Below are 19,717 nucleotides of genomic sequence, written 5' to 3'. Positions count from 1 at the left end.
ATATCTAAAAAATTAAGTTATATCTGATGGTTAATTTGTTGACCCCCAGCCTCCTTAAAAGAGCATAAAAGGTCACCTAAGTGGTACATGTGTTTGTGTATTAAATACTTCTTAAAATATTTTTTATCGTATTTTTAAGGACTATCAAAGAAGAAAATCTTTCAATAAAAAAAAATCAAATTTATATGGTTTATGCTGTTGTAAAAGTTTGACATATTTAAATCAAAATGATTTATACTTCTTTAATCCACTTTCTAACATCTCTCCATCATTAAATGATGGCATTTAACTTAAACTGGAAAGTATTTTTCTACAAGTGTTTAAGTTAAATTGAAATTTTCAAAACTTGAACCAGAATACAAGACATTATTAGACAATTCCCTTGAAATATCAAATAAAATATGAACCCTGTTACTATATCTTGCATCTATAGAGTTTGATATGTTTTATACTATTTTTTTTACAAGATTTGTTTTTTAAAAACAGGCTGGTCAATTACAAGATGTTGAAAACTGGAGTAATACAAACAACAGTTATGATTGTCTTTGCATAAATATTTTCATAAATGTAATGCAGTCTGATTTACCAGCACCCCCCTACCCACCACATCCCCTGAAGAACACAAAGGATATACTTGAAAGGGGGGATAGACTAAAAAACCTACCTCAACCCTCTAGTGTATACTCTTGTAGTTAAAACAATAAATTCTTACTTCTTATATGACTGATAAGTATATTTTCAATCAGAAAATCAACATATATATACACTACAGACAAACACACAACCTCTTACTTATATGTAACATCTTTCTATAAATAAATATTCAAAAAAATTAAAAACTTTGGCACATATCTACCCTGATATATCTTGTTCTTGTTTTACCATAGATAATAATCAATATATTAACATCTACTTTTAAAAATTTGTTAACCTTTTCATAATACATGATAACAGTAAAACTTGTTTTAACCAGCCATCAATGGGCATAAAATTGTACCAGAGGAAGTTCAGACTGGAGAATTTTTTTTAGAAAAATATAAGTAATATTTTGGGACTAAAATATTTTGCCAGGATGCTCAACATCTGTAGCAAGTAAGTTTAACTGCATTACAATTATTTTAATTATGGGATACTGAAATATAAAGTTTTATAGTATACACTTCTTAAAAGCACTATTTAAATGCATCACGCTTTAGTAACACATACATGTATATTTACATGTATACCTGTTAAAAAAAAAAGTTGTATATACTACTTTTCTCTCCAGTTTCTCAAACAACTTGGTTAGTTTCATCATTATCAGCATATTGAAGGTCATTCAGCTCCAAGGTCGGACTTTTTTTCATTTTTTCCTCCAGCCTCTCTTCCATGTAGAATCCCATCAGGTCCTTTCTTGTGATGATGCCCTTGACCCCATTCATGTTGTCCACTACTGTCAGGTGTCGTAATCCAAGAGTTCGGAAAATAATGTATGTTCTCTGTAGAGAGAACTTCTCCTGGATAGATAATGCTGACTGATTTGTGAATCGTTGCTGCAACAAAAATATATCAGAGTTAAGAATGAACTAAGTTTAAAAACTACTTGCATATTGATTTTACAAGGAGTAGCAAGAAATAGAAACATGGATACTATGAATAGGTATAAAATCAAAAGTATATTTTATTTGGCAGTAAGTTTGTCGCATAAAAATATCAGAGGATTACTGCACACACAAAGGTAAGATGTACATTATGCCGGAGGAATATAGAAAAAATGTCGTAAGACAATAATACTAACCAGGTCTATGTAGAGTTTGCTATAACGAGCATCAGAGACATACTTCTGCAGCATCAGGGAGGTGTCATGAGGATCTACCAGTTTGTGGACATGCAACTAGAAACATAAATATAAAACATAATTCTCAGTAGAAACTCTAGTTATAGCTCATGTAAATAAAAGAATTTCTATGTACCGGTATTAGCAAATTTTCTTTTATTGTAAAGCTGCTCATATGTTTCAAACAAGAGGTCCTAGGGCCTTAATAGTCACCTGAGTATGATAAAACCCTGTAAAGGATCCACAAAATGGCAATTTGACAATTGTATAATAGAGCAATATATATGCATACATGGGAGGAAAAGAAGATTTTTCAGAGAAATAATGCATTTTCACTGTATGACCAATTGAGCCTTCAACACGGTTCATGAACTTTGGTAAAGGGCTCAGTGCTTATTACAATCATACCAAATTTGATTGCTTGATGTCCAGGAGTAGAGAAGATTTTTGAAGATTACATTAATTTTGATGGTTTTTTGGCCAAACCCTCAGGCTGGGGGGGGGGGGGGGGGGGAGGCAAGGACCATTAAATTCATAATTTTTGTTCAAACTAAATTGACTAGTTTCAGAGATGAAGCTGAATTTCTTCAAAAGTTATGAATGACAGATGACGAATAATGGAACAACAGATGAAAACAGATTGCAATAGCTCACCTGAGTCACTCGAAAAAAATAACATTTACGACTTTTTTATGTACCGGTAATTCTATTTCTAATCAGAATTTTTACTTTTAAATTTGAATAAAAATGTGCTATATTGCTGTTTTGGAAACAAACTTGTTAGAACCTTTTCTAAGTTACATTATAATTTCAAAGATCATTTCATAGTTAACTCATACTTTGTCATATTCAACCCAGGAAGGTCCGTCGTCATCCAGAGTTTCCTCTGTATCATTCTCTGATTTGAATAAACACTCTGTCTTCAAGAGAACTATTATCTCCATCCTACCAAAAAAAAAGTTTATAATACTTAATTTTCTCCTTGCATTTGTGTAAAAAAGGGGACAAAATGAGCTTAAATAATTTCTTTTTAAGGTCATGGGATACTCATCATACTACCAAGGGTTAACATTTGAACAAACCTGAAGGGGCCCGATTTAAAAGAGAACTTACGACTAAGACCAAAATTTAATTCTGCGTATAACTTTTTAATTCAAATTATATTGAAAATAGTTTTAATCTTTTTAAAAGGAATGTACTAAGATATTTATACGCTAGCAATTTTAAACAGAATCATTGATTTTGCAAAATTTTACAATCAACTTAAGTTTTTGGTTTTAGTTGTAAGTTAATTCTTTTGTAAAACGGGCCCCTGAAGCTACACTACCTACGGATGCTTCTATTTCAATATGACTAATCATTGCTTTGCTGTTCTTGAGAAGATTTTTAAAGATTTTCTCCATATATTCCTATGTAAAACTTTGATCCACCATTTTGGCCCCACCCTAACCCCAGGGTCATGAATTGAACAAACTTGAATCTACACTATCTGAGAATGCTTCCATTTCAATATGACCAATCATGGCTTTGCTGTTCTTGAGAAGAAGATTTTTTACTATATATTCCTATGTAAAACTTTGACCTCCTATTATGGCCCCACCCTACCCCAGGGTGTCATGATTTAAACAAATATGAATCTATACTATGTAATGGAGATTTCACATTTCAACTTTTTTGGATCAGTGGTTCTTTAGAAGGAGATTTTTAAAAGATGCAACCAAATTTTCATGAATTCTTAATTATCTTGAAAGAGGGTGTGGCCCTTCATTTTTGTTGAGTAGAAATGCAAACAAATACTTCTTTAAAATCATAAAATCCAGAAATAGAAAATTTATAGAAAAACTTGTTTTAAAATGTAAACTTTTGTACCAAATGACTCATCTGGTTATATTTCATAGTATATTTTAGCAAATTAAAACATAATATTGGGGAAATATTTCCCTTTCCTATATCACAGGAACCCAATAAATCAATAGAATACTAGAACATCATGTGACAGATCAATGAAATTTTTTTTCAAGTGTGCCCAGATTCCTGTTGAATCCAAATTAAAGTGCCTTAGTTCTCTATACATTGATATCTGTACTGAAATTCAATGCAAAAACATGAAAAAAATGAAATCCCCCAACATAAATATAAATTTAGTCTAATACTTTCTCCAGATCTTGGGTATCCAATGACCTTAATAAATTTTTTTTAATACATTTCACCTGCTTTTTGAAAGACACTATGTATAAAATAGTGTATAAATGTATAAAATTCAGTGTTTGACATTTAGATGTACTTAAGCTCTAAAGGCTTCTAGTTGTTGTCAATGATATTGTACACGTTTTAATCATCAAGTTATAAATGTATAAACTGTACCTGAAGTTGGAATCGTATACATGCATGTATGTTACAATTCCTCATGGAACATGAATATAATCAAAATTAACAATTATGAATTCAATCAAAACAAATCCACTTGTTTTTAACTGAGTATAAGAATATTTGTTAAACCTCGTTATTGTGCCAAAGAAGCTCTCACTGCCGTTCTCATTTTTCTGAATGACGGGAAATCCCCCGTGGGTGGTGTTGAGTATGAGGGTAGAGAGAACTGAGACTGACTCCCGGGTCTGTACCGTAATCACCGGAGATGACATGATGTCACCTGCTGCAAACAGGTCAAGGTTCAGCCTAAAAGTAGGTCAAGTCAAATAGTATGATACATGTCTTTGAGAGCAATGCATCAAGAGAAAGAGCATTTTAAAAATTCTTAATATGAAGTACTTAAAAATTTCTTCCTGATATACAGATTCTTCATAAAGTTCCTGAACAGAATTAATATAAATAAACATTCTGTGATGAGTGGATATACTCACTGAGCTTTATCTATTCTGACCCTAGGCTCAGGGTCCAGTAATGGGATACACTTCAGTTCCAGTAAGGCATGGTAGATAGGATGAGTAAAGAAATCCCCTACCCACTTGGCCACCATTACAGACACCATCACAGGCAAGAGAATCTGTACATCATTGGTCAGCTCCATCTACAAAATGGCAGTATTGGTTACCTCAAACAAATATTTTCATCAGAATAAAATTCACAATTTGTGTGGAAATGGAACTTTGGTTTTCATTAACGGGTCCTGATAAAAAATCTAAATGTTTCTTGTTACCATGATGACAGTGACAGCCAAAGCCAGCCTGGTGACTCCTCCAAAGAATGATGCTGCCCCGATCAGTGAGAAAACCCCAGGGTCCATCCATGCCCAGTACCCAAAGTCTTCACTGTGGACCCCAAACATAGAGGTCATCAGGAGCCCTACTGCACGCCCATAAAGACCACCCACCAGACTGTAATTTAAACATATGCACCAAACACTAATTTACATTTGGCACTGTTTGGAGCTAAAGTTCTGTTAGTTTAGCAGTGAATATGCATATACAATAAAACGGTGAAAATGATGTGAAAATATCTCACAAGAAGAAGTTAATACATGTACAAGAAAAATGCATAAAATCATTAATATGAACACAGGATAAATTTAAAATTTGTTACATAATGATGAAATAGAATAAAAATGCATAAATTGTACAGTATATAAAGATGTGAAGTTAGGTGTTTCTTTCAAATTCCAAGGGAAAAAGACAAATTTCACCAAAGAATATATTTCACATCATTGTTCAAGCTACTGATTTCTTTTCATAAATAGAATAAGCACAATAAGTTAGATAGGACTGTACACAGATTTAAGCTATACTTACAGCATGGGTACGAGAGCACCACTAGCCACTGAGGTTCCAGTCGCCCAGCAGATCAACAGGAAATAGATAACCAGCATTGTCAGCAGAGAACCAAACCCAAACTGTAAGTGTGTATCTCTCGAAAAAAGACGCTTCACGGCATTTTCTAGGGTCCCAAACATCAAAGTAGCCACTAAACAGAGATCAACTATATGATTTCTCATTGTTGTTGCAAGCTACAGAATTGTAATTTTATTGAATTATTTCAGGTGGAGGAACATCATTCTCTCTAATTTATCACTTAAATTTAACATTGGATCCTATGCTTTTGATTTATACATCTTCACTGAATATTTAACATTTCAAGTTCTCTTCCTGTATGTTGATGTGTTGGTGAATTTGTTAGTGAATAACTGATTTCCTTTCTTGTAGTCTGTTGATGTTGTTGTATCGCTGATATTGCTAGTAAATACTTATTTTTGTTATGCATTGAAGTACATGTACTTGAAATAGGTCATTGAAAATACCTTTGTAGTCTGGGGTTATCTACTTTCATTATAAGTACTGGTGGTGTACACTTCTTAGTTTGTGGTTACTTACTTTCATCATTAGTACTGGTAGTGTTTGTAGTTTGTGGTTACTTACTTTTGTCATAAGTACTGGTGGTGTCTGTAGTTTGCGGTTACTTACTTTTGTCATAAGTACTGGTGGTTTTTGTAGTTTGTGGTTACTTACTTTTGTCATAAGTACTGGTGGTGTTTGTAGTTTGTGGTTACTTACTTTTGTCATAAGTACTGGTGGTGTTTGTAGTTTGTGGTTACTTACTTTCGTCATAAGTACTAGTGGTGTTTGTAGTTTGTGGTTACTTACTTTCGTCATAAGTACTGGTGGTGTTTGTAGTTTGTGGTAATTTACTTTTGTTATAAGTACTGTTGGTGTATACATAGTCTATGGTTACTCACTTTCATTGTACGGGTAGTGTATACTTTTTAGATTGTGATTACTTACTTTCATTGTAAGTACTGATGGTGTACACTTTGTAGCTTGTGATTACTTACTTTCATTATAAGTACTGATGGTGTACACTTTGTAGTTTGTGATTACTTACTTTCATTGTAAGTACTTGTGGTGTACACTTTGTAGTTTGTGGTTACTTACTCTCATTGTAAGTACTATTGGTGTACACAGTTGTGTTGGTGATTCCAGTTATGCCCCCTCTCTTACAGTTGTATGTTTCCACGGTGGCCTCCACATGTAGCGGGTTCCTTGTGTCATTCATGCAGTTCACCCTGTAAGAAAATGTTTCAATGACTTTGACTAAAACTGAACAGAAAAAGCTCTGGATCTGAATTTATTCTCTGAAAATGTCTTCTGCAATTCCACTACTATTTCCTCTGAATTGACTGAAAAGCATTACACCAGTGAACTTCAATGAATGACATTACATATTTCAAACATGCAATATTAAACTTTCAGATGTCTGTGTTGCAAAGCCATTCAATGACATAATAGAAAATAACAGTAAAACTCTCACAGAACATAGCAGTCAAACTGTCACAAAAAATTGTAATCATACTGTTGCAAAATATAGCAGTTCAACTTTGACGGAAAATAGCAGTTAAACTAAGAAAAAGCAGTTAAACTGTCATAAAAATAGCAGTAAAACTGTCAAAGATCACGGAAATTGTATTGTTATAGAAAATATCAGTCAAACTTTGAAAGAAAATACCAGTCAAACTTTGAAAGAAAATACCAGTCAAACTTTGAAAGAAAATATCAGTCAAACTTTGACAGAAAATACCAGTCAAACTTTGAAAGAAAATGTCAGTCAAACTTTGAAATAAAATACCGGCCAAACTTTGACAGAAAATATCAGTCAAACTTTGAAAGAAAAAAGCAGTCAAACTGTCACAGAAAATAGCAGTCACATTGTCTCAAAACTTAACAGTCAAACTATCAAAGCAGTCAAACTGTACAAAACATAGCAAAAGATAGCAGTCAAACTGTACAGAACATAGCAAAAGATAGCAGTCAAACTGTACAGAACATAGCAAAAGATAGCAGTCAAACTGTACAGAACATAGCAAAAGATAGCAGTCAAACTGTACAGAACATAGCAAAAGATAGCAGTCAAACTGTACAAAACATAGCAAAAGATAGCAGTCAAACTGTACAGAACATAGCAAAAGATAGTAGTCAAACTGTACAAAACATAGCAAAAGATAGCAGTCAAACTGTACAAAACATAGCAAAAGATAGTAGTCAAACTGTACAGAACATAGCAAAAGATAGCAGTCAAACTGTACAAAACATAGCAAAAGATAGCAGTCAAACTGTACAAAACATAGCAAAAGATAGCAGTCAAACTGTACAGAACATAGCAAAAGATAGTAGTCAAACTGTACAAAACATAGCAAAAGATAGCAGTCAAACTGTACAAAACATAGCAAAAGATAGTAGTCAAACTGTACAGAACATAGCAAAAGATAGCAGTCAAACTGTACAAAACATAGCAAAAGATAGCAGTCAAACTGTACAAAACATAGCAAAAGATAGCAGTCAAACTGTACAGAACATAGCAAAAGATAGTAGTCAAACTGTACAAAACATAGCAAAAGATAGCAGTCAAACTGTACAAAACATAGCAAAAGATAGTAGTCAAACTGTACAGAACATAGCAAAAGATAGTAGTCAAACTGTACAAAACATAGCAAAAGATAGCAGTCAAACTGTACAGAACATAGCAAAAGATAGTAGTCAAACTGTACAAAACATAGCAAAAGATAGCAGTCAAACTGTACAAAACATAGCAAAAGATAGTAGTCAAACTGTACAGAACATAGCAAAAGATAGTAGTCAAACTGTACAAAACATAGCAAAAGATAGTAGTCAAACTGTACAGAACATAGCAAAAGATAGTAGTCAAACTGTACAAAACATAGCAAAAGATAGCAGTCAAACTGTACAAAACATAGCAAAAGATAGTAGTCAAACTGTACAGAACATAGCAAAAGATAGCAGTCAAACTGTACAAAACATAGCAAAAGATAGCAGTCAAACTGTACAAAACATAGCATAAGATAGTAGTCAAACTGTACAGAACATAGCAAAAGATAGTAGTCAAACTGTACAGAACATAGCAAAAGATAGTAGTCAAACTGTCACAGAAAATAGCAAAAGATAGTAGTCAAACTGTACAAAACATAGCAAAAGATAGCAGTCAAACTGTACAAAACATAGCAAAAGATAGCAGTCAAACTGTACAGAACATAGCAAAAGATAGTAGTCAAACTGTACAGAACATAGCAAAAGATAGCAGTCAAACTGTACAAAACATAGCAAAAGATAGCAGTCAAACTGTACAAAACATAGCAAAAGATAGTAGTCAAACTGTACAGAACATAGCAAAAGATAGTAGTCAAACTGTACAGAACATAGCAAAAGATAGTAGTCAAACTGTACAAAACATAGCAAAAGATAGCAGTCAAACTGTACAAAACATAGCAAAAGATAGTAGTCAAACTGTACAAAACATAGCAAAAGATAGCAGTCAAACTGTACAAAACATAGCAAAAGATAGTAGTCAAACTGTACAGAACATAGCAAAAGATAGTAGTCAAACTGTACAAAACATAGCAAAAGATAGTAGTCAAACTGTACAAAACATAGCAGTCACTGTGTCAAAAAAAAAGATAGTAGTCAAACTGTACAGAATATAGCAGTCACTGTGTCAAAAAAAAAAGATAGTAGTCAAACTGTACAGAATATAGCTGTCACTGTGTCAAAAAAAAGATAGTAGTCAAACTGTACAGAATATAGCAGTCACTGTGTCAAAAAAAAGATAGTCGTCAAACTGTCACAGAAAAAAAGCAGTCAACTGTCACAGAAAATGGTAGTTAGATTTCCAAAAGACTGTGGATTGAACAAATAGTACACTCTGTAACTTTAATAATGAACAAAAATATTGCAACACAGAGCATCCACACATTCCACCTCATAAATTTATCCATGGCATTTATATCTTAGTGTACTGTTTCTAAATCTGTTGGAAATTACATTGTAAAAGTGTGAAACATTATACATTAGATATTAAATAAATATCAAAAAAACACTGCCTACCTCACATCTCCACTGACTCCCTCTATACATGTGAATTTGGAGCAACCAAAGGCTTGAGGGAGGTAAACTGAGAGAATGGTCACTATAATCTACAATAAAGTGCCCCGCCACAGCATGATACGCCCGTCAAATATTGTTCAATTATCACAAACATTTTAGAGTGCAAGAAAATCAAGTCAACCTTGATACACAGATTTCCATGATTTTTCCATTCCTTATAATATTTGTTTATACATTTCCTGTGGTGTAGGCATGAATTATAACAAATATTACATTATAGATCCTCAACTGGTTGTGTTAGAGCTTGACAAATGCCCATCTGCAGCCCCCCCCCCCCCTCCCCTTTTTATATTTGTGAGACATGATGCTCTGAAATTTGTGAGTTGATATTTTCAAAAAATTAAATAAAAATATCATATTATTCAATATGAATTTATCTTAACAACTTAATCTATACCAAATTAATTATAAAATAAAAGACTGGCCATCAAATGAAATATGCTATAAACTGACCAGCAGTTCTTCTGTTTAATTCCCAAGGATACAGATAAGAAGTGCTTGATCAGATATGCTCTAACAGAAATGATTGAGACAACTAGCCTTCCTACACTGAATCATTAATTAATCTTTAACTGGATGCATGTCCACTCATTACTCCCAAGGGATGAATGGATCTGCGCTATCTGCTTTGTAGTGCAAATAGAATGCATATTAATGTCATACTGAAATTAAATTTGAAAACAAAGATTTTTTTTTCAATTTGTTACAAAGATTTATAAAAAGAAAAAAAAATGTAATCTTGATGCAACATTTTTAATAAGGTTTCTGCTTGACTCTTACATTTGTAGGGACTATCTACCATAATTAAATCTTTTTTTTTAAATACTTGATTTTTTTTTTTTAGACTCAATGTCAGACTGGTTTTAAGCTGCAATTCATATGGAGAACCGGCATGCTAATTCCAATATCACCCCCCCCCCCCTTCCGAGTATAATTAGTTTTAATTAATTAGTTTAATATAAGATATCAAATTAGTTTAAATAATACATATAATACAATACCAAATTAGTTTTAATTACTTTTCACCAAATTCATTTTAAAAGTTAGGCTAGCCCACAAAAACTATGTAATCCAACATGGCTGATTCCTCTGCCCAATTCCCAAGAGATATAGATAACACCTGCTTGATCAGAGATGCTCTACCAGTTAGCTCCTCACACTAAACTCATTAATTTCTCTCTAATTTGACGTGCAATTTTCTGTTATCAAAATTCTCCTTGACCAGTGCTTGATAATTACACCCATGGGAGAGGTGGAATTTCTCTTGTAACATTATATTTGTTATAGATTGCTGTAAAGTATATAATGAAAAAAATAAGTATTTTCTTGATTTTAACATTTTTTTAATAAGGATACTGCAACACTTTTACATTTTTTGGGATTGTATAATATAATAGTAAAAAGACAGTTTTTTTTTAAGTTTCACTTAAATTAAAGGTCACAGTGACCTTGAAATAGGTCACAACACACCTTCTACCTAAGATGCATAAACTGGCCAAGTTTGATGATTCTAAGTCTAATAGTTTTCTAGTTATGAGCCGGACAGGATTTTTCCATATTTGGCCATAGCATCTTAATTAAAGGTCAGAACGACCTACTTTTTGTGCGCGACACACCGTCTACCCAAGAAGTATCAGCTGACAAAGTTTGATAATCCTAGGCCTAATAGTATTAAAGTTATGAGCCGGACATGAGAAAAGCTAACAGACAGACAGACGGACGGACATGAACGCCATAACATAATACGTCCCGTCTAAAGACGGACGTATAAAAACAACACCCAACTCAAATATACACTATAATCTATAAAAATAACATTTCAGATATACACTATAATATATGAAAACAACAACATCTCAAATATACAATATAATCTACAAAAACAACACCATCTTAAATATACATTTACGAGGGGTGATCAAAAGTATGCGAACTAATTGAATTGCTTCCATAAAAGAAATAAAATTAGGTTTTAGTGTTCATTATTTTTTAAAGTAGTCCTCTCTGATTTTAATGCACATCTGCCACTGTTCTGTCATTCTGTGATCCAGGCAGTCACGTGCCATGCTCCATAGCGTTCTGTTCACAGAAGCTTAAAGATTTTTCCGAGTCTTATATTTCTTGCCATGAAAGTTATTTTTAATAACAACAGTCCATTTGTCAGAAATGTCTAAATCTCGGCAATAGGATGGGTGGATAAGGATATCCTTTCCCAGAGTGAGCATGGTGACCATCAAATCCTGAGTCCTCTGTCTTGGGAGTGTCATTTATCCAATGTGGATAAAGCATGGGCAATTCTTTTTATCATATCTGATATGTTTTAAGTCTAAAGTAAATGATATTTTAGGGATTTAATAATTATATTATTGTTAAGATATTGAACTATTTTTTTAACTGTAACTTGGCGATCTTTCATAACAAATTGCTCAACTAAGGACACATCTCTTCCTCAGCTTGCTTTAACTGGGCAACAGAACAAACATCATTTTTAACCATCTCCCTTTCTTCACTAGAACAATCAATCCAATTGATGATTGAACTTCTGGCAAGTATTTTGTCTTCAAAAAGCTTGTACAAATTATTATATGCTACTGCAAAGGAATTTCCAAGATAAACTAAAAACTCTAATGCCGTTTGTTGCTCGAGTACGACTGAGTCAACCATTTTTTGTCACAAGTCATCTATATATAGTTGCATTTTCACACTGAAACATCACAAACATGGAGCAAAACATCACATAACATCTGCTATTTATAGATCTTTTGAACAACTATATGTATGCCAAATTTCATTCTGATCTGAATTGTGGTTTTGTAAATATAGAGATAGTTCGCGAACTTTTTGATCACCCCTCGTATAATCAACAAAAACAACACCATCTTAAATTACACATACATGTATTAAATTATAGTGTTAAATTACTTCACATTAGGAATTTTTAAAGATTTCTGAAGCATTTCTTTATCTAAGAAATATAATAAAATCAAAAAATAATGCAAATACAGATTACAAAGTTTAAAACAAAGCAACATAAACCTTCAGGTAAAGTTGTCACTTACTATGATAATAGCAGGCTCAAATATCCTCAATATTTTCTGGAGCCATTCACTTTTGATGTTTGCTAGAAGTCGTTTTCTGCTCCGAGTCATCTTTAAGTGGAGGATAGTAAATACAGCCCCCAGAAGGCCCCCAATAAGTCCAATGATAATCGTAGGGATGAACATCAAAATGTTAACATCTATACCTCTTTCAACCTAATAAACATATATTCACATACATGTACATTGCAAGGATATGAATAATATTGTTCTGTTACAAGTTGTAAAAAAAAATCTTCCACATATAGCGTAGGTAACACTATATGCAATGCAACAAAAAAGCACAATCTGGCCTTCAATAAGTTTAGGTATCTAATTTTTTATTGTAACTTTTATTTTTAAGTTAATTAGTTTATTTTGCCAAATAGATTTTACAACATTTTAACAAAACTAAAAGTTATTGCCAAAATATAATCAAAATGTAACACATGTACTTAATCCTACCCATACATCTCCTTTGTTATTTTTGAGAAGCAAAAGCACTAGAAAGGTAGACCAATATAATACAGGTAAAATTTTGATTTAAAAGTTCTGTATCTGACACAAGCACTTGATATCATATTTTTCTGCTTTCCAAAAAAAAAAAAATTACCCCTACCTACATGTATGTGATTTATGATATATAGGAGGTTTTTTTAATATGATGACAAAAGAAAAAAAAAAATTTAAGTGCCTCTGGTAGCATTTTACTTGAAAAAGAAAGACTTACATTAAAGAGAATGTATCTAGTTGTCTTAAACTGGCCAAATCCTCCTGTATATTTGAATCCGTCAAAGGCAGAATTAAAGAGATCTGTTGTAAAGGTGGAGATCATGCAGCAGAAAAAAATCTGCCAGGAGAGAGTCGTGGTCCAAAATGAAGATACCTCCTCCATAGAAAAAAGGAGGCCCCCCACAGGGGATCCGAAGGCAGAGGCAACTCCAGCTGCTGCTCCAGCAGATATAAAGTTACGTCTACAGGTAATTATCAAAATAAAATTTTTAATGTTATTTGAAGACAACATAAAATGGAGTGTTTTACCTCTGAGTTAAAATAAGAAGAGTCTATACTAAACCTGTCCTCTGAAGTTCTAAATCTTTGAAAGATAGGAAGATTGATTTTGAGTGTCTCTGACTGAAACTGGCTTAGTCCAGCCCCAACAAGTGCTCTGAAAAATTAAAAGAATGAGGTTTCCACCTTCAATTTCAATAAAAGACTCAAAATCATGTAAATGTGATTTTCTTGTGTCTAATCTGCATCAGTTTTAGACCTCAAATAGTTTATGGAGAATTATATTTGAGATAAGAGTTATTTGATTGAAATTTGTAGCAGACTCTATTACCCCATATGAATCATTGGTCCCTCTGGTCCCACTGGAAGACCACAGCCAACAGCTGCCAGACAGGAGAAGAATTTGACAGCCAATGTCTTCACATTAAATATATGCCTTACCATGGTCCCATTGAGAAACCCTGTGACTTCAGGTATCCCCGACCCTCCAGCACTCGGACGTAAAAACTACAACAAAAGGGGAACAACTCCATAATTCACACATTAATTTGACTCAGTGGAAATCAAGAATGTGCTATAATTCTGGTAGGTATTTACTAACCACTACTATGAATGAACTAAATATGATGAAAACAAGACTGTACGCAGTGGCTACAACACAAGCCAGTCCAAAATCATTGTCCTGAAAAAAAAAATGAAAACTTCATAGCCTGTGCCAACAGTATCATTAAAATGAATGACCAATTTCAAATACAAGGATTTATATTCACAAAGTGAAAAAAGATTACATGTACATACACTTTCACATAGCATTTGATAAGTAACAATTTGTGTAATTTTTTGTTTACTTTCTTTCATATTTTAGCTATGCTGCATGATTTTGATACTTACATCTATAAACTGGCGTGTCAGGTGCCATTTTAAGTGAGCAATTTCTTCTATCAAATCATGCAGTAGGAAACCAATCATTCCCACAAAGAAACCAATCAATCCCATAATAACCCATCTCCCCAAGTTATACCTACAAAACATAGAGAAATAAATCAATCCCATAATAACCCATCTCCCCAAGTTATACCTACAAAACATAGAGACAATACAACAGTTGAACTTCGGTATCTCGAACATGTATATCTCGAATACCATGTGGATATAATGTCAAAGTCATTTTGAAGTCCCAACTGCTTATTCCTTAAGTATTTTACCCTGGATATCTCGAATCCTCAGTTATCTCGAAGTATTTTCTCGGTCCCTTTGAGTTAAAGATAACGAGGTTTGACTGTATATGATAGAGTTTAAATAAGCATGAACTTTACAAATTTAATCCTATTTTAGATACAATATTCTATTCTACAGATCGAATCTTCTGATGATATAGTTATCTGATGTCAGTTTTAAGCCTGAATGAGAAATCTATAAGTAATATAATAATTCCCTTCCTGACTAACATTCACCCAGTCACAGTTCTGTGTAAGAAGTTATACTGTATTCTATGAATTCCCCCTGTCTTAAATTCACCCACTTGCGTCTCAGGCGAAAGGGGCAAAAATAAAAAGGGGGTGAAAATTTCCCTGTATACAGTATATTTGAAATTTTTTCAAGTATTTCAGTATCAAAACTTCTACAATGTCCCAACCCTTGCCCTTTAGGGATTTTGAAGAAACAGGAGTCTACATATAATTGGAGATTTCTTCTAGTTTGATCTTCTCTCCCATAGTTTCATAAGAAAAAAGATTTTCATAGGTCCTATCTTATTTGCACAGCTTATTAATTATCTCCCCTTGAAATGGTGCATTGCTGTTCATTGAAATAAACTGAATGGGTCTGGTGGAAGTAAGCAGATGGACAAGAGCCACAAAAATTAAACTGATAATAGATAAACTTTGATCAGAAAAGCTAGAACCTTTAGCTTCCGTAAGCTTTAGAGGTCAATCTTTACATGGTTAAGATCTTAATGATAAGGACTGTATCAAGATATCGATATATATTTATTATTTATATTCAAGAATGTATCGAATAAAAAAAAAAATAACTTCCAATACGTTATCGGACAGGCATTTTTCCTTATAATTCTGTGAAAAAGTTCGAAATTTCAATCACCAAAGATAATATTTAACTGTTCTGAATAAAAACTGATCAATAATTATATAATCATTTAGGAGATAGCATATCTTTAATAATTATTACAAAATATATTAACATGTTGGTTTTACAGTCCTTAAAAGTTTGAAATTGAAGTGTATTTTGTTAAGAAAATGAGAGGAGAACTTCGAAATGGGTTATAAAATACTCAGTTTTTATAAAACTTATGCTTTAAATGATTTATAAGTCATTTTTGATAGATTTATTAAAGAATCCAATATATCGCATATTGCTTTATAAAATATTGTATCATATCATATTGTATCGAATTTTTTTGCTCAATACACAGCCCTACTAATGATACAATAATTCTATTTTTAAATTAGATATTTTTTCAACAAATCATGTCAGCAACATAATACTCCTTACCCTAAGGGACCCTGATTTTTCAGCCATCTTTTGTAGATTTCACTGTGTGGAGGGAGATAATCCACACTTTCAAAGGAGCTCAGAGTTCTCTGCTCTTCTTTAGTGTACTTGTGGGTCACATAGACTGGCTCGTAGTCTCTACCCTATTGATGTATTTCAAAGGTCTTAAACCATTTCATGAATAAAATATTTTTTTTCTTATTACCGCGGTACCTAACACTGAGGTTATTGAGTAATCATTAGAAATAACTAACAATGCACTTGACAGGAATAGATGATTTTCACATTTACAAGAGTCATTTCCCTTAGCAAAGTCAACCTAGGGCCAGCTGGTGTAAGGTACTGTTTTCCCTCTTTAACATATTACTAGCTTTAAGAGGCAATTGTCTGACACTTGAAATCTACATTTAAGTTTTCTTTGTTGCCCCATGCTATGCTAATACATATACAGAAATGGTACAACTTTGCCCAAAAGCATTTAAAGGTTTAAAATATTTACAAGTAAGTTACAAAGGATGAACAGTATTGAGAAAAAGGTTTGTTACGCCAACAAGGTGAGATAACTTTTAAAAATGTGAAAGTTGTTTACATCTATACAATACTCTTCACTCTACAAAGTGAATTGCAACAAATTTTCAACACTGCATATGGTCTCTGACACTCTATACTTAATTGAAATATTGACACTCTACAGGGTTCGACACTAACGTTAGTCCGTTAGTCTCAGACTAATACATTTTCATTCGGACTAATAAAATATGTGGCTAATTAGTCCGAACGGACCAATAAAAAATTCTGAAAAACAATATGAATAAATTACCGATGTCCGATTCTCAACAACTTTTACTGGAAAACCCCGCATGTATTTTTAGATTTTTAGCTTTTGGCGGGTAGTTACGCAATGCCGGGTCAGTTCAGTGCTTAATTTTTCGACTAAGTGATCGATGTGAAGTAAAGGTTATAGGCCGAAAACTGTCCATTCTGTGAGAAGAAAGAACTGTTGGAGGGCCGTTAGGCCCGACAATAGTTCTTTCTTCTCACAGAATGGACAGTTTGAGGCCTATAACCTACTTAAAACATTTACTCTATTGTGTTCATAATGTACTCTCTTAAAATTGTTTCTTATCCATTGTATTGAGTAAGCATTGTCTACTTATTGGACTGTCTCAGGTAAAGGTTGCTGTCAATCAAAAGAAACTTTTACATTCATTGTAATTGTTAACTTAGTGGACAGTTACAGGTAAGTGCTAATTTTAAATAAACGAATTAAGAATATTTAACCACAATGCCATGATATTCCAAAATCATTTTCTTGGGATTGTCAGTGTTGAAAGCACGTCTTCATCCGAGTTGGGAAAGCATATTACTGATGCAAATCAAATTCAGATATGATGAGCAATCTACTAATAATACAGATGTCATTTTTCTAGTGAGTTTTGGATTTTGAGATTAGGATTTCAAGATAATGAACTTTGAAGTCAAAGTGGACGATTTTTCAAATATTTCTCAACTTTTGGCTAAGGCTATTCAAGGACGCAGAAAAACAAAGGGAACGTAGAAAGATTTCCGCAATTAAATCAACAATATTTGGATGATTTAAAAAAGGCTTTTCGCAGAAAACAGAGAAATGTAAATGGGCAGTAACTGTGTTCTTTAACTGTCAGGGAGAATGTTGCACAGTACCCATCGTTGATGTTTTCATGCTTAAGGATGTTGGGTGATAAAGAAATCAACAAAATTATTATTTTCATCGCTGAAGTCAGAAACGAATCGGGCAAAGACTAATGACCAAATACCCTTGCATTCCTATAACAGAAGAAACTATGTGCTCCTGCAGCAAGTGAGCAAAATTATTCGGAGTTCTAGTGAGAAAGAAGGAGCGATTGATTCTTGTCAGTAAGGCATTAAAAAGGGAGAAGTGATATTCTCGTGTGTGTTGTTGGTGCAACTTACATAGAATTCGGAGATATTTCCTTCAAATTAAGTTTTGACATTCATTGTGATATGGAATATACATTTCATCATTTTCAATTTTTGTTTCTGTGACTTGGAATATATATTTCATTGTTGGATTCATTACTTCAAATATTTATTTGTGTCGTTGTTGTGTTTCCTTAATCATTAACTTACCTGTAGCCGTCCAATAAGTTATTAAATACTGTCCATTATTTTTAATAATGGACAGATTTTTGACTTATTGGACGGTTACAGGTAACTTATTGGACTGTCTTGGGTCTTTCAAGGAATAGAAAGTATTAAAACAACAAAGGATGATGTCATACTAATGTTTTAAGTATAAGGTTTTAGCGATCATGATTTAGAATGACACTTTTAAGATAGATGTTGGACGTTTTGGATGTAATGTAAAGAAAAAAAAACGAGATCCGGAATACGATCGTACTTGCTGATTGCGAGATTTCAATGAATCTGTGGAATAATATATTTCACATAAATACTTTGTTTATTTAAAAAAAAAATGATACGTATATTAATTGTCACGTTAAATTAATGTTAAAAAACATTGATGTTTCTTTTTTTTTTGACGGACTAATAAAATCGCGTGCGGACTAGTAAAAGTAATGAAGCACTAGTCCGGCTGGACTAAGGCCTTAAAAAGTTAGTGTCGAACCCTGCTCTACACAGTATATTGTTAAAAAGATAGTTTTTCTATATCATATTTCCCCCTTGTTTTATTTCCCTTGGCCACCATCTTAGAGGGCAAGTCAACCTTAGTGATTTTTCTTCTAGCTGTCTTACCTAATTCAAAGTTGTGTGACAAAATTGCTTTAGGGGAAAATCTTTATAAAACAAAAATTCTGAATTAAAGGCTTTTATCAAAAAATTATACTTCAGAAAAAAATAATATTTCTTACACCACATTGCCCAGTATGATAATTAAGTTAAAAATGGTTCATTAATGAAGGAATCAGAGCAAGTTGACCTCTAATATCATTTCCAATGGAAAATACCTCTTGCTAAATTCACATCTCTTGAAAAAAATATTTATTAACATTTTACGTTATATGGTCCCTGATATTCTTAAATGAGTGTTGTTTTTTTAACATTCAACATAGCATATGGTTATCATTCTACACTGTGTATAATTACACAATTCTACATGGTGTGTGGTTACTAACCTGTTCAAACAGTCCATATTGATCATCTGCTGGATATTCCACAGTGTCATCCTGAGGTTGAGGCTGTGTGAGGCCCGTCTTATGTAACATACGATGTCGTAAACCTCCCTTTGAAAACAGAGACTGGTTTGTTTGATGAGTGGACAGTGGTGAAGCTGCCTGGGTCTCTTGTCTTGTGTCTGAGCCCTCCTCTGTGACAGAAGCCTCAGACTGAATTTCATCCCTTGACTCTCGAGTCATGTCTTCAATAAAGGCACTCAT

At 33.0% G+C, this 19,717-nt stretch overlaps 1 protein-coding gene across 1 annotated transcript in view; it reads right to left on the bottom strand.

The window, feature by feature from the left end:
- LOC133205748 (uncharacterized) overlaps positions 1 to 19,717 on the bottom strand; it is a 38,555-nt gene extending 18,838 nt beyond the window's left edge. The window contains exons 1-17 of the mRNA XM_061341617.1: positions 19,457 to 19,717; positions 16,320 to 16,462; positions 14,700 to 14,829; positions 14,410 to 14,490; positions 14,140 to 14,315; positions 13,873 to 13,965; positions 13,528 to 13,771; positions 12,780 to 12,974; positions 9,661 to 9,749; positions 6,700 to 6,830; positions 5,563 to 5,734; positions 4,974 to 5,151; positions 4,678 to 4,844; positions 4,316 to 4,492; positions 2,656 to 2,761; positions 1,778 to 1,873; positions 1,305 to 1,532 (exon numbers count right to left, since the gene is read on the bottom strand). Of these exons, the coding sequence (XP_061197601.1) occupies positions 1,305 to 1,532; positions 1,778 to 1,873; positions 2,656 to 2,761; positions 4,316 to 4,492; positions 4,678 to 4,844; positions 4,974 to 5,151; positions 5,563 to 5,734; positions 6,700 to 6,830; positions 9,661 to 9,749; positions 12,780 to 12,974; positions 13,528 to 13,771; positions 13,873 to 13,965; positions 14,140 to 14,315; positions 14,410 to 14,490; positions 14,700 to 14,829; positions 16,320 to 16,462; positions 19,457 to 19,717 (2,667 nt within the window). The remainder of the gene's footprint in view (positions 1 to 1,304; positions 1,533 to 1,777; positions 1,874 to 2,655; positions 2,762 to 4,315; positions 4,493 to 4,677; positions 4,845 to 4,973; positions 5,152 to 5,562; positions 5,735 to 6,699; positions 6,831 to 9,660; positions 9,750 to 12,779; positions 12,975 to 13,527; positions 13,772 to 13,872; positions 13,966 to 14,139; positions 14,316 to 14,409; positions 14,491 to 14,699; positions 14,830 to 16,319; positions 16,463 to 19,456) is intronic.

Source organism: Saccostrea echinata, unplaced genomic scaffold, assembly GCF_033153115.1.
Source record: "Saccostrea echinata isolate AGI-Se365-2 ecotype Australia unplaced genomic scaffold, CSIRO_AGI_Sech_v1 ptg000054l, whole genome shotgun sequence".
Classification (NCBI taxonomy): Eukaryota; Metazoa; Mollusca; class Bivalvia; order Ostreida; family Ostreidae; genus Saccostrea; species Saccostrea echinata.
Note: the sequence above shows the minus strand (reverse complement) of the source record. Positions and strands in the feature narration are given on the sequence as shown.